We start from the raw sequence: 15747 nt of genomic DNA on the forward strand, positions 1-15747 counted from the left end.
TATATATATATGTATATATATATATATATATATATATGTATATATAAAACATGTTATCCTATTGGCACAATGTTATGTATGCATGTCAAGACCCGAGATGTGATCATCCAATGATAGTTTTTTCTGCATCGAGGTGGTTCTGCTTGAGCTGTTAATAATGTCTGTGCATGTCCGTGTGTGTGTTCTACTGTGTAAAGGTGTGCTCCTGTGTGTCAAGTGTATGACTAATGGCTTTAGCAATGCTAAGCCACACGGGGCTTGACTGCATGTTATGAATAGAAAATCACTGCGCTTTTTTTTGAGCAAGCTAATCAATTTGGTTCCACTTGGCACATGAGCCTTATTCTCCATCAAACCATGTTGATCACCGAATTGCTGTGTGCATTTGCATTACATGATGCAGTGTTTGGAATAATCAGTAGTCCTCATTTCCTCATAGTCAGTTGTAATTGATGCTTAACATCCAGTAACACATTACATATTCTCAACAAGGCACATGAACAACACACAACCTTCTACGTGTTTAAGACCACTACCAGGCACTTTTAAATTAACTGCATTGCTGCATTGAGGCAAAAGCTGATGTCTGGTGATAACACCTTGTTCGAGTCATTTTCCAATTCTTCTGAAATGTCAAAGCTATACTAACCTCAGTTCATTTGTTTCCTTTATAATGAATTAAACATGCTTAAAAAACTTGCAAAATTGAATGAAGACTTTTTTTTCCCCGAAATACATGAGATAATTGCTGAAATCATGCACAAATTCTTGAAATTCTGTAACCTGCGCAATCTTCATTTGCATGCCGGAGGAAGTCTAGCTTACCATTTCTGTGAATTTGACAGACAGTGGTATGCCTCGCTGGACATTTCGGCGGACTGAGAGCTTTTTCTCTCACACGCCAACAGTCTTAGGTTGGTGTAAAGCAAGAAGGTGTCGAGCAATTTTGGTTGATTTGATCCAGGTCCAGGCAGACAAATTTTGCGCTTCACTGATATATGTGGTGGATGTCATCATATATCATTCCAAAATATGACAACAGCATGCATCAAACCCTCAGAATCATTGTAGAAATGAATCCATTAAATGTGTTATTATTCTTATTCTTATTCCTATCTTTAATATATTTTAAAAGCAGTCACAAACTGCAGCACAACTGGTGTGTGTGTGTGTGTGTGTGTGTGTGACTGGACCTTTCGGCGGACCGAGAGCTTTTTCACTTTGTGTGTGTGTGTGTGTGTGTGTGTGTGTGTGTGTGTGTGTGTGTGTGTGTGTGTGTGTGTGTGTGTGTGGTGGGGTTGGAGGTGCGGGGGCTCACACACAGACATAGAATCTGCGGGTTGAAGGCGGTCTCTTAGTGCTCACTTCGCAGTGGGCGGCCAGCATTACATCATCTGCTAGTGAAGATCTTCTTGAAGTTCCTTATGAATGTACTTTGCAGGCCAATTGCCTGCACAAACTCCAGCAGGTTTGTTTTGCATCCGCCGTGTAGACTACATGCCTCACTTTTGCTGAATTGAAAGGCAATGAGGAGAAGCTGCTTTGATTGGTCAGAAATAAAGTCAGCTGTGTTCAGTCGCGCAACGGCAGAGACGCCCATTTCTAACTGGGCCTGTCTACCAAAATGCCCCCCAAAAAAGAAAACTCTACCCACAAGCACCATTATCTATCTATCTAGCTAACTAGCTAGCTATCCTAGTTTGAGTTGTCCATGTCATAAAAAGGTGGTTCCTCTCAGCTCCAGAGCACTTTTTGAAAGTTCCCAGGACTAGTGAGGGGGCAAATTGTGCTGAAGAAAAAAGACGTAGCATCTTGTATACTCATGTACTGTCGTTACAAAAAGTTCAAAAAGTTATTTTGAGAATGGAGCGAAAGAGGCTGGTTAGGTGGACAGATGGAATGTAGGCACTTCTCAGCAGCATAATTTTGAATCTGAAAGGAGAAATAATGTGTAACGGACTGTCACAGCCACGCTGGCAGAACTAGGCATATTTCACACAGTTGTACAAGTATTTTTATCATTTATATATTTTAAGCGACAAAGGCATTCAACGTGATTTTGAATCTCCAACAAGAAATGACAAAAGTGTAAAGGAGGGGTGTCAAACTCATTTTTGTCGCGGGCATTGTAGTTCTGGGTTCCCTTGGAGGGCCGTTATGACTATGAATTTTGTGAAACCATATAAATGTTCAACCACCTCCACATATTACATACACAGCGAGCAACAAATAGTTAATTAGTTCTAACATCAGTAGTTAAGAATAATGGATTGTTTAAACATTGTTTTCATTATTATATATAAAAATTTGAAATTTTGTTTCAGACTTTAGCAAGCATCATTGAAGTTGACATGCTTGAATGGCTTACACGGGCCACATAAAATGATGTGGCGGGCCAGATCTGGCCACCGGGCCTTGACTTAGCCACACTGGCTATTCATTTATTGTTGCTCATTGGTTTATATAGGAAATTTGATATGTTGAAAAAAAAAGGGAAAATGTATTTATTTTTAAATGTAGTATTAAACGAATTCATATATTTCCCACAAACACAAAGACCAAAGTACCGCAAATCGTCAGTGTCGAGTACCGGTATCAATCTATATCCCCAGTATTTGGGATTTCATGGACGTTTAGCTTTTTCTCGATCGTGAGTGCCAATGGAGAGCAAAAGTATGAAGTAACTATAACTATGGCTGTGGCAACATGACCTCGGTACAAGTCTAGACTTGACATAGATTTGGACTGGAGTTGGATAAATGTTGTTAAGTGCTTGGATGAGTAGTCTGGTAAAATAGCAATCTTAATCCAGTTTCTCAAATTTAAATACTGCTTTCATTGAATCCACACTCTTACTTCTGCCTCCTTTGTTTTAAAAGGACAAACGAATGTGTTCATTTCTTGATGACACAATATGTATTTATGATGCCCTTTAATTATTATTTGGGTCTTTATGCACTTTTCTTCATCATTCACTTTTTTATCCTTGGTCAAAACTTCTTATTATCCTTCATTTGTATGTTTACACTCAACTGTATCCTTTTCTCTGCCACCTCCTTCTAGTGTGCAGCAGTGCTCCTGTAAACATGAAGGTGCAACATGTGAATATAAGTGCCCTGGTGGTTCGCTGGGCACGTCCAGAGGTCATCTATCACCCACCGATCCTCCATTTTTTGGTGTCCTACAGCTGGACAGCTCATGATGACAGCTATGAAGAGACACACCTCACTGATGCAAGACACAAACTGGTAAGACTGTGTGGACGTGTGAGTTAGTGTTATGTTGCGTGTATTAATAAACGAACATTGCATTTGTTAATTAACAAAAAATAAATAAATGCTCGCTAATCAAAAATAAAACCTAGGTCATGTTGCGTGTAAAACTGCAATGAACAAACCTGCAGACTCTACAATTTAAGTCTATGCGAAAACACATTAATTTGATTAATTTAACTTTAAATCATTAATGAATTTGTGTTTTGCCCAGGCTTGATGAGGTAAAAACTGTAAATATTGGAGAAATTAGTACAAACTGAAACAGGGCTAGTAGTTCATGTTTTGTATTGCTGAGGCCGAAAGAAAAAAATTGAATGAAGCTTTTTAAAGAAGCCTATTTTCAAATAAAAGGAGCATAAATCATATACACAAACTTATTCGACCTGAATACTTGCCGATGACAGGTAGCATTAAACATTTATGGAGTCTTGACCAGAGGTGCCCATTGATTTAAATCGTGAACTACCAGTGGCTTGCGAAGGGGGTGCCGGTCGGTCACATGACAGGAATTCAATCACTGCTAACCCTCCCAGTTTTAGATAAAATATACTATAGCAGCCTCGCCTCAAGACACTGAAACGATCCTCAGTCATACTCAAAGTTTACTCAAAGATGCCATACATTATACAGTGGGGAGAAAAAGTATTTGATACACTGCCGATTTGTAAAGTCTTTCCACTTACAAAGCAAATGGAATTTGTATCAAAGGTGAGGGACAGAATCTAAAACAAAAAACCAGAAAAATCACAGTCAAAAATATCAAAAGCAAACTCAAAACTCTTTAAAATTAGCATACTTCTAACTCATGACTGATTTTCAGAGGTATTTCCTCTGTTTAAGCCTTTTACATTTAATAAAGAAAAACAATGTCATGCCTCCAGTGGGCGCTGGGTGTACTGCATGCAGTAAAATTCAGCCGCCGTTATTTAATTAAATAATGTGGATTGTATTATTACTGCAATATATTGTACATACAAAGAAATCCATCAATGCATTATCCAAACCGCCTATCCTCACGAGGGTATATTTTTAAATAAATAAATAAATAACGTAGATAGATCACTTGGTGTTGGGCATTTTTATAAGTAGTAGAGCTCTGCGATACCTGAGACTTTGGTATCGATCAATACCAAGTTAATATTGATACCAAGTACTTTTAGGTTCATAAAATATGGTATTTTATATAATTTATCCTATTAAATACAATGTTTTATGCAAATTGGGGTTTCTTTTCGGTTCTCAACCATGCCATATTATAATTTCGTCAACAAAAACAAACCTGGATACTTGTCGCAAAAGTAGTAGTAATCGTCATATTCGTAGTTCCTGTTTCTCGTAAATATTGAAGAGAACCATAACTATCATCACCCGCCACCTTAATGAGAATAAGTGGTTTAGAAAATGGATGGATGGATGACTCACATTTTCAAAAAATTTGCGGCTTGTGAAAATGTAAAGAGGCTAGTAATTTTAGGAAACCACTAGCCAAAGTGACTGGTGGGCAAAAAAGTGAATGTAATTGACTGGCGACCAGTCCAGTGTGTTGTCTGATTTTTGTCCGAAGTCAGGACAAGGCTCCAGCTCTCTGAGACCCTGATCAGGGAAATCAGTACAGGAAATGGATAAATGGAAATACAGTTCATACAATTGGTGTCAAATGTCGGGTTATAGGTTTGGGTGCTCGGATGACATTTGAAAGATGCTGTGAAGGAACTGAAAGCAGATATATTATGCCCTATTAAATAGTATTCCTTGAGGGGAGAGAGTTGTGAGTGGAGCTCATCTCAGTGGACATATTGATTAAGGGAACTGAGGTGATCAGAAGTTGATGGGAACGTATGATTGTAATGAATATCACAATTAAAATAGAAGCTACAAAAATCTCTCATCATCTAATAGGAGAAAATGTATAATATTAAGCATAGTATACAGTACTGTACATGTGTAAAATGTTAACATTCTTGAGCAATCTATAAACAGTGATTAATATTGGTAAAACATATTGATGAGGTGAGAGCACAACTTTTAAAAGTTAAAAAAAAATGGACCACCCTAGGCAACAGGCAAACAAATGGGAAGGTGCCTGGCGTGTCCTCTGAGTCGACAAAATAAGTTAATGAGACTTGGTGGTAGAATGAGAGATTCAGAAGAGTGCATAGAAAGTTCAGGGTGGTGAAGAAAATATGGGTGAATAAGAGAATTGAAGCACAAGGAGAGGACACAGGAGGTGATGAGGGAGGTGGGAAACCCCAAACAGAAAGTTTATGCTGAGTCGAACAAGAAATTGGGCAGAAACTAAGGAGAAAAGAAACGCACGGAGATATGAGGAAGAGCGATAGATTTTTAAGAAGGATTTGCAGCAGGTTGATAGGGTAATGAAAGACAGAGTTGGAAATGTACTGGCAAGTGAGAAAATGCGAAGTCGATGGAGGAAGTACTTGAAGGAGTTGATAAATGAAATTAGAAAGGAGGAGAAGGAGGTGGAAACTGTGAAATAGTTGTTCGGCCAGATTAGAAAGGATGAAGTCAGGAAAGCACTGAGGAGGATGAAGACTGGAAATATCTTTCGAAGTATGAAAGTGCAAAGGGTCGATGGCAGTGGATTTTTTTTTCATGATTATTGAGCAGGATCTTAGAGAATGAGAATGTATGAAGTGAACTAAAAGTATTCTGGCCCTTCTTTTTTTTGGGGGGGGGGTTGTCAAGTGCCTCGTTGTAGCTAGATGGAAGTGCTGTGTGCAAACTCACTGCTGGACAATAGACACACAATGAACAATGAAGAGGATACAGGAAAACAATGCCACAATGCCCAGCAAAAATTTGCAAGGGGTTCACCAGAACCAGCAAGCAAGGTACACACTGGCATTTAATGCCACAATTCTTACAAAAAGTGTGCTCGCGCAAGTTTTTCAAGCCCCTGTGTGCACAACTGCACAAGAACAGGCATGCACGGCATGCAAAGAGCAGTCGTGGAGCTGGTGAAGCGGGGAGACTTGAACCTGGAAATGTGACCCCCGTAACAAAGAGGTGGCGGCTCCTCAGTGGTCGTCTATCGCTCGAGGAATGTGACCAAACGTCCTCTTTTGCCCTGACACATCCACAAACTGGATGGCCTGGAAACAAAGCTCAAGAGGCCAGATCGAGATGGTTTGCACATGTGCACAGGAAGGACAGTGGTTCAATCAGTCAAAGGATGCTGGGAATTGAGCCACCCAGAAGGAGGCAAAGAGAGGCTGAAGAGGAAGTTTATGGATGTGATTAGTGAAGACGTGCAGATAGAGTTAGAGGAGAAGAGATGGGACAGGAGGATTCGCTGTGGTGATCTCTGAATAGGGTCAAGCAGAAATGATGAGATTAAGCTTTTTTTTCACATTTTAAAACAATTTCAAGGTGTCTTAAATGTATATGACATGCATTGGTCAAAATCTCCTAAAGATTAAGAATGTAATTATATTCATCATGGCATACTTCCTTTCATCTGAAAATCAAGAGTGTGAAAACCCAAGTGCAGTTATTTTCAAGACAAAGAAAGCGCTTGGACACACTGCCAAGAACAAACACACTCTATCCATACCCCACGTAAAACCAAAAAGCTAAACAAAACATAAAACAAAACAAAACTATTGCTATTCTCAACCGAGGGCGGCGCGGTGTATGACTGGTTAGAGTGTCAGCCTCACGGTGCAGAGGTACGGGGTTCGATTCCGGCTCCGGCCTTCTTGTGTGGAGTTTGCATGCTCTCCCTGAGTGTGAGTCTGAGCGCAAATGGTTGTTTGTCTATGTGTGCCCTACTATTGGCTGGCAACCAGTTCAGGGTGTCGCCTACTGCCCGAAGACAGCTGGGATAGGCTCCAGCACGCCCCGCGACCCATGTGAGGATAAGCGGATCAGAAAATTGATGGCTGTATGGGTGGATGTTTTCAACCTAATCTACATTTGTCAACACTCAATATAGCCTCCAAACCCAAAGCTGCCAAATTATACTTGTCACTTAATGCGATTAATGTGACCCAACACAACATTGAACACAAAGACCCTTCACGCCCACATGAAACTTATTACAATATTTTTTAAATTCAATGCTGGTAACACTGTTTGTTATTACTAATCTGTGTCAACACTGCAGATGCTTACTTTGGCAGCTGATCGTGTCATTGGCTGGAACTCAAGGTGATCTCAATTTAGCCCCACTTTTAGGTAACGGCTTGCTCACAGACCCCTTTTCAGAAATGGGAAGATAAAGATTTATTTGGTTGCTTGATAGGAGTGGCCCGGTGGTGGACTGGCTAGCGTGTTAGCCTCACAGTGCAGAGGTGCAGGGTTCGATCTTGGCTCCGGCTTTCCAGTGGGGAGTTTTCATGTTCTCCCCGTGCCTGCGTGGGTTTTCTCCGGATACTACGGTTTCCTCCCGCATTCCAAAAACATGCAGGTTAAAGGAACACTCTAAATTGTCCCGAGGTATGAGTGTGAGCGCGGATGGTTGTTCATCTATGCAACCAGTTCAGGGTGTCCCCCGCCTACTGCCCAAAAACAGTTGGGATTAGACTCCAGCACGCACCGCGACCCTTGTGAGGATAAATGGTTCAGAAAATGGATGGATGGATGGATGGATAATTTCACACTTAAGAGATGGACAGGCACTTCAAAGGCCCAACCATTTGTATACAAAATACGCAACCATCCATCCATTTCCTATACTGCTAATCCTCTTCAGGGTTGTGGGTAAGTTGAAACGTATTCCTGCTGACTTTGGGCAAACAGGGGCGTACACCCTGGACTGGTTGCGAGTCTGTTGCCTGGAACATGTAGAGACAGACAAACATTCACTTTCACTTCAGTGGAAACTAAAGCCACTCTGCCTACACCTGTTGTTGCTATTTGTTTTCTTTATTTTCTTTATTTTTATTTAACATATTTATATATTTATGTCCTTTTAATTTAATGTAAATTTTAGCTGTGTGTGTTCAATGCACTACATGTTTGCACTGTGGTTGAGAGAGGAAAGTAATTTCATCTGTGCTGTATGTTACACATAGAGCATATTTGACAATAAAAGCTGACTTGACACCAGAGTCAGACAAATGTAACACTACACTATCAGAGACTATACGAAACATTAGGGGTGTTCACACGGCACACATTTGCATCGGTGGTGCACCGACGTATTTTGTTGCGATATATCTTACACCGGTGTAAATTTTGTGGAGCGTTCACACGTAAAAAGCTGCTTAAAGAGAAGCGCGTTAACCACGGTGCAGCCCCACTTGCGTTCACACGGCAGTCTCTGCGGCCGTGCAATTCGATAGTAATACGGAAATAAAACATGCACATGCGTGAAGTGCACTCCCTGTTCTCCGCCTTGTTTGTGACATATCGAAAAACCATGGTTTATACTTCTCCGGACAAATCAACGCCATGGTCTATCAGACACCGTAAAAGGATGAGAGAGAGAAAGGAAAGATGACTTAAGTACAACAGAGCATGAAAGCTCGCATTCAATATCCGTATGTAATCAACTCTTCTCACGTGTCGTAGCGAGTCTACCTCGTAGCGTTCACACGTCCAATTTTATATCGGTGCTGCGCCGCAAATGAGCATTTACTCCGGAGTAAATTTTTAAACCACCTCCTTGAGCAGGGTTAAATTTGCTCTGGTTTAAGCTGTTTTCAGGGGCTACACCAGTGTAACTTTGTACGTGTGAACGCTTTACGGGGGTAGCCCCCGGTGCTGCACCGGAGTAAAAGTTGCCGTGTGAACACCCCTATTAATAAGAGCATTTTCCATAACATGTCCCATTAAACCAAATATTTTGAAAGACAACGATGCAAGACAAACATCAAACATAACATCTCGAGAAAGTGGCTATGATATACCGTTGATGCAACTCCATTCTTCGCTATTAAACATATTTTTCCTTTTAGCTTATTCAAGAGTATGAACTATTTGAAAATCATTTTGGCCATCGTTTGCACCAAATATGTGTACATAATGCAATTAGCGCTGTAAATTCTTCCCAAATTATAATTTGTAACTCCACATATACCCATTTGCTGTATTTCTTTAAAGTGGTTTCTTGGCTCAGTTATCGTTTAGTATACCCATGAGAGCAACGAACACTTTAAATTACACCCACACTGTTCTGGGGTGACGCCCATCTCTCTCTGTTTAATCACACGATGCAGGATCTAAGACTGATTTTATCTGAAAAATGCATTTAAGTCAAGTCAGATTCTACTTAGTAAGTGAAGGATTCAGCCGAAACTCTCCCCTTGAACTCTTGCTTATGAGTCATGGTTGGTACTCTGAGACTGTGAGCTACACCTTTATAAAGACACAAGCACAGGCACAAAGAGGAATATAAGGTGCCAACCACATTTGTTATGTTCCACTCCCATAAAAAGCAACCTTCAGACTAAGACACAGGGATGCTCTCGCATTGATGCAGGCAAATGCCAAGTTTTATAATACATTTAACTGTTGTAAAAATATCATTATTTGATAAAATACCACATTGAATCAAAATGTGTTGAAGTCGAAAAAAAAAAACCCAATATGCTCCGGACTCACTGTCTCATTGCTGAACTCTCGGTTGAGCTACTGTACATCGAGTTCATGTCATTAAATTCATGAAAAAAAATTCTTGTCTTGCTCACATAAAACAAGGAAGTTGGTGTGTGCAGTTGTGTTCCTTGTTGACCAAATTCTCCCCACCAATTCACAACATCCCAAGTCGAGGTCAGCAGCACCTCATTTCCACAATACACAGTTCAATGGTGCACTGCACCCCCCTCATGAGGCGCCGAAAATTATTCTACAATATTTTTGGAACCTTTATTATACTGTACTTTTATTTTTATGCATGTTCAAAATAAATTGTTGAAAAAAATTGCAGTGGTGTTATTTGGTGTTTTATCCAAATTCATTCATTTTGAGATGTATATCTTCAACGCTTTCCAAAAACGTTGGGACAGGAGCATATTTAAGGAAAGATATTACATCATCTTTCCTTTTAACAACACCCAGTAAGTGTTTGGGAACTGAGGAAATGAATTGTTGAAGCTTCGTAGATGGAATTCTTTGCCATTCTTGCTTGATGTACAACTTCAGTTGCTCAACAGTCCGGGATTCTCTTTTGTCATATTTCTTCATATTTAATTTCATAAAGTGGCACGTTTTAAATTTAAGACAGGTCTGCAATGCTGGCATGGCAGCCTACTCACACATTCAAGTTGCAACACTTGCAGAATGTGGCTTGGAATTGTCTTTTCTATGAAACTCCTCTTTGTCTTCCATCAGCAGTTCGAACTCACACAGACGGAAAAATAAACTGCAATGGATTGAAAAAATACAGTTAATAAACAGATGCATATACTATATAACAAACAGACAGCCATATAAGTAGACAAATCTCTATGATGCTCCATGAGTTCCAAGAAAAAATAATCGCATCAAGAGACAAAAAGAGACGTAAGAGATGGTGGCAGACAAGACTTGATGCTTCATTCCCTACATCGGCAAAAAGCCGCACCACTGGGCAATTTAAGGTGCCCAAGGACTTTGTGCATCATAATCGTCATTATATCATAATTACTGCAGTACTGGTCACTTTATTTTTGTTTGATGAGTCTTTGTATTTGCACAGCTGCCGTTGCTTGGTAACTGTAATTTTAGTGTGGCTCAAACTACCAGAGATAAATTATTTGTGTTTGTACATAGTTGGCCAATAAAGATGATTTTGAAATGTGGTTACAATTTTGTTATTGGGCTCAGGATACATTTGCACGTCTAATTGATATTAGGTGAAGTGAACAGACCTTAGTCAAAATTGTCCCACTTGTGTGAGAAATGGCTATGAAGTAATGTTTTTGTTAATGAATTAATTTCATTGTCAGTCGAAACATTGTACAACTTAATAATATTAACAAAAGAAATGATACAATAATGGAACCAAGAGGGAGAAATTTACGTTTTAACAAATGAACAGCTCAATCTGTAAATTACAGTCACACTAAGCAGGATGCTCCTTGAGTTCCATGACAAATTTTCTCATCAGGAGACAAAAAGAGCCAGAGGAAATGGCAGCGGAGTAGACGAGATGCTTCATTCCCTAACATTGTAGTCTGCTGGTCAAGTCACAGAATACTAATTCCAAACTGGAGGCGATACAACACTGCCAGTCTGCAAAAAGCATGACCTTGGGCCAGTGGCTCAATGGGAAAACTGAAAGAGCTGCAAAAAAAGAGATCAGAGTGCCCCCTAGCTTTCAGAGGGAGGGATTAACTGTGATGAAGGATTGGCTAATGTTTCACCCTCCCATCATTACCTCAAATGTCTCATTCCCATTGTCATTTCTTTCTGCCTTTCCGTTCCCTTTTCCTTTTTTTTTCTGGGACATGTCAGGGACTCACTCTTCAAACAGCCCGTTTTCCTTCCAACACCCATCACACAGCCCTCTTGCTAGTGGGAATAAGGGTAGCCAGCTTCAACAGTTATGGGAGAGCTGTTATTGCTGTAATGGGAGGAAAGCTCACTCTAATTATTTTATTGCATAGTGGCCATCTAGTTTTCTGTACTTTATAAATACTGTATGGAAAGTGTGATTTTGGAAAACATGAATTTTCGAAAGTGAATGATAGATCAAAGATACTCAAAAAGGGAGATAGATCATCCCTGTATCAATCAACGGATGAGTTTTACATACTAGTACATGAAATAACAGTGAAAAGTAATACAGGCAAAAGTCCAGTTAAGCATATCATATTTCAAATTCCGTCTTTTTAAGATGAAACCCACAAGACATTTTGATTGCATGGTATTTTTTTTTTTATCTGAAAGAAATTTAATTACCCACACACCCATCACACAGGACGTTTTTTGGGGGGCGGGGGCTCTTTTTTTCCTTTATGTAACAGTAGGATAACATCATTTAATTTATGATCTTTTTTCTCTTAATTAAAACATACATTGTGAAAAAATTAAGCTTGATTTGACGTATGAGACAAGACAATGATCTTGACTCACTTACTAAGGCCCCCAAAACCATAAAGACCCCGCCCATTTGTTCATTGTCTATCAGGAACCTAACAGGACTCGCAGCTCTATCCCCCACTTACTGACTTTGGACTTATCCACAGTGTAGTCATGAGGAAAAAAAAAAGCTACATTTAATTGTGAACTAAGACTTTTGAATGGTGTGTGGTGTATGAACCCAGATGTCATTCAGTCAACCACAGCCAAAAACAACCTGTCACGTTTCCTGATTTCTGTTGAAGACATTTAATCTGTCAGACCTTAACGAAAACCCATTGAATCACTCAACCTGTCTTGCGACTGAATGAGATCAGTGCAAACATGTAACATGAGCGTTGCGAGTAACCGCAGACAAAGTAGTGCCATTGCCTTATTTGAGGTTATCAGTTCTTTGTTTCTTTTTTTTTTTTTTGCTGCCCAACCATTTGAGGTAATGACCTGTGCCCACGGAATCAATGATGGCAATAATAGTATTATGATGTATGGAGCGTGAATGAAGTGGATGCTGACTCACAGCTGATATGAAAACATATTTAACCACATTCGCTATCAAAAAGAAAATGTGGGCTCATTTCCACAATGGCAGCACATGCATCACTTTGATCGCGGGGGGGGAATTGGAAGCAAAGTATGCTGCAAAGGAGATATTTATTAGTTTTAAAGAGAATGCAAGTCTCTTGGCATTCCAAGAGAAATGAGGGCAAAACTGGAGTGTTTGGTGAGTCCTTGTATGACACTCTGGTAAAAGGTAATATTCCAGTTTATGTTGCCTTTCTCAGCACACATTTTATAGGCACTACAATACTGTACATGTATACTACTATACTTCCACAAGGCTCGAAATATGATTTTTCTTTGATTACTGACTTAGGAGCGACTCCACAAAGGTTTTAAGTAGGTGCTCGAGTAGCCAGCCGAAGCTGTTACTAGCTCACTGCGGCTGCAAGTAACAACACCTCGCCCTCCAACGACCCGTGGAAGGCGAGATGAGCATAGCAAAGCTTTTTGGGACCATTTCGGTGGTGGTTCTTCTCTTATCTTGCAGTTAATTTACATATTGTCCAGTCAGTGTTAATATACACTAGTTAATGTCTAGCCCTTCATCGGACAAGGAACGGGTTCCTTGTCCGATGAAGGGCATACAAGTCATACAAGTCTTCTTAAATCGATTTGCATGCCTCATCCCTCAAAGTACGAGACAGTAGAACCCTCAGATTTCTCAGAACCGATCAAAAAAAGAAAGGTATTGAAATTTAAAAATAATGTAGACAATGATGTAATCTTACAGTATATTTTGTTGTAATAGCATTTAAATTTTTACTACTGGAAAAACAATGGTCCTCAGTCGGAAAAGGGTGGAGTGCCCCCTCCGGGTCGGGGAGGAGATCTTGCCCCAAGTGGAGGAGTTTAAGTATCTTGGGGTCTTGTTCACGAGTGAGGGCAGGAGGGAGCGAGAGATCGACAGGCGGATCGGTGCAGCGTCTGCTGTGATGCGGACCTTGTATCGGTCTGTCGTGGTAAAGAAGGAGCTGAGCCAAAGGGCGAAGCTCTCAATTTACCGGTCGATCTACGTTCCAACCCTCATCTATGGTCACGAGCTATGGGTCGTGACCGAAAGAACGAGATCCCGGATACAAGCGGCTGAAATGAATTTTCTCCGCAGGGTGTCCTGGCTCTCCCTTAGAGATAGAGTGAGAAGCTCGGTCATCCGGGAGGGGCTCAGAGTCGAGCCGCTTCTCCTCCACATCGAGAGGAGCCAGATGAGGTGGCTTGGGCATCTGATTCGGATGTCTCCTGAACGCCTCCCTGGTGAGGTGTTCCGGGCATGTCCCACTGGGAGGAGACCCCGAGGACGACCCAGGACACGCTGGAGAGACTATGTCACCCAGCTGGCCTGGGAAGGCCTCGGGATCCCCCGGGGAGAGCTGGAAGAAGTGGCTAGGGAGGGGGAAGGTTGGGCTTCCCTGCTAAAGCTGCTGCCCCCGCGACCCGGCCCCGGATAAGCGGTAGAAGATGGATGGATGGATGAATACTGGAAAAAAAAATTGTAAATTGAAACTTGGTGAAATGTCATCAATGGCTAGAATGGATGGTGTGTATGTTGTGAAAAAATAAAATAAATGTTTCCACACGGCCTGTTAACTTTTAGTCTGTTTTGATGTCACATAGGAGGCTGTCATCTCCCACGTCTCACCGGATGTGCTGTACCTTTTTCGGGTTCAGGCTGTCTGCACCAATGACATGCGCAGTGATTTCAGTCAGAGCATGCTCTTCAGAGGTAATGCACACATGCGCGACCACCAGGGTTGTCAAAATGATCTGCTGTGTCATGGGTCTCAGCACGTTTGTGCAAACTGCATGGATGGGCATTTATGATTTGTTGTACACACGAAGTCACTAAATTATTTGTACTACAAAGTCGACTCAGGTGATTGATGCAAACGGTGTGGAAGGGGAAAATAAGAAAATAGTGAGGGTTATACACCGTATATCTCGGAGAGATCAGTGTCTGATGACTGTAGATTTGGATAACATTGCTTGGAATCAATATCTAATGTCTCTTTCTGACTTATGTGTATGCACTCCAAACTGAGGCCTTACAGTCAAGCACTTTAGTTTTTGAATGAAATCATGACATCATGATTGATGTTGAATTGTTCTACCTTTGTTTAACAATGGCTCATTCCTTTTGGTCCACTGTGTTTCAGCAAACACCACGAGAATCTTTGAGGGGACACGGATCGTAAAAACCGGAATGGTAAGGAATGCAGTGATGAAGGGTGGCGGCCCTGTTTGGCTTATTAGAACACAAAGAAATGCATTATTGGAGCAAAATAAAAGCAACACTCAAGAAATGTGGAAAATCTTAAATCAGGTAATTAGAAATAGCTCTTGTAAAGTAGATTATCCGGAGTACTTTATGAAAGATAAAAATACCATTATTGAGGAAACTGCACAAATAGCAAAGGAATTTAATGAATATTTTGTTAATATCGGTAGCAACTTAGCAAAACAAATTCCTGATCCAATAAATTCTTTTGAAATAGATAAATACATAGAAAAAAATTCTTCCACAATGTTTCTTACTGCAGTGAATCAAAATGAAATATTAAATATTGTAAAAACATATAAAAGTAAACAATCAACTGACTGTTTTAATATTGATATGACAATCGTAAAACAGATTATAGAAATTGTATTGCGACCTTTTACATACATATGCAACTTGTCATTTCAAGCAGGTGTTTTTCCATCAAAAATGAAAATAGCTAAAGTCATTCCAATTTTTAAAAGTGGAGAAAGAAAATTCTTTACAAATTATAGACCAATATCACTGCTACCACAATTTTCAAAAATATTAGAAAAATTATTCTCTCGCAGACTTGACAACTTCATAAATAAACACGGGCTGTTCAGTGAAAATCAATATGGCTTCAGAGAA

The 15747-nt window shown here is 40.2% G+C and overlaps 1 protein-coding gene across 1 annotated transcript in view; it reads left to right on the forward strand.

The window, feature by feature from the left end:
• Positions 1 to 15747, forward strand: part of LOC109529441 (receptor-type tyrosine-protein phosphatase gamma-like) — a 188494-nt gene that overhangs the window by 105460 nt on the left and 67287 nt on the right. Inside the window, exons 8-10 of the mRNA XM_019892829.1 lie at positions 3064 to 3248; positions 14475 to 14583; positions 15014 to 15063. Of these exons, the coding sequence (XP_019748388.1) occupies positions 3064 to 3248; positions 14475 to 14583; positions 15014 to 15063 (344 nt within the window). The remainder of the gene's footprint in view (positions 1 to 3063; positions 3249 to 14474; positions 14584 to 15013; positions 15064 to 15747) is intronic.

Source organism: Hippocampus comes, unplaced genomic scaffold (assembly GCF_001891065.2).
Source record: "Hippocampus comes isolate QL1 unplaced genomic scaffold, H_comes_QL1_v1.1 scaffold481, whole genome shotgun sequence".
Taxonomy (NCBI): Eukaryota; Metazoa; Chordata; class Actinopteri; order Syngnathiformes; family Syngnathidae; genus Hippocampus; species Hippocampus comes.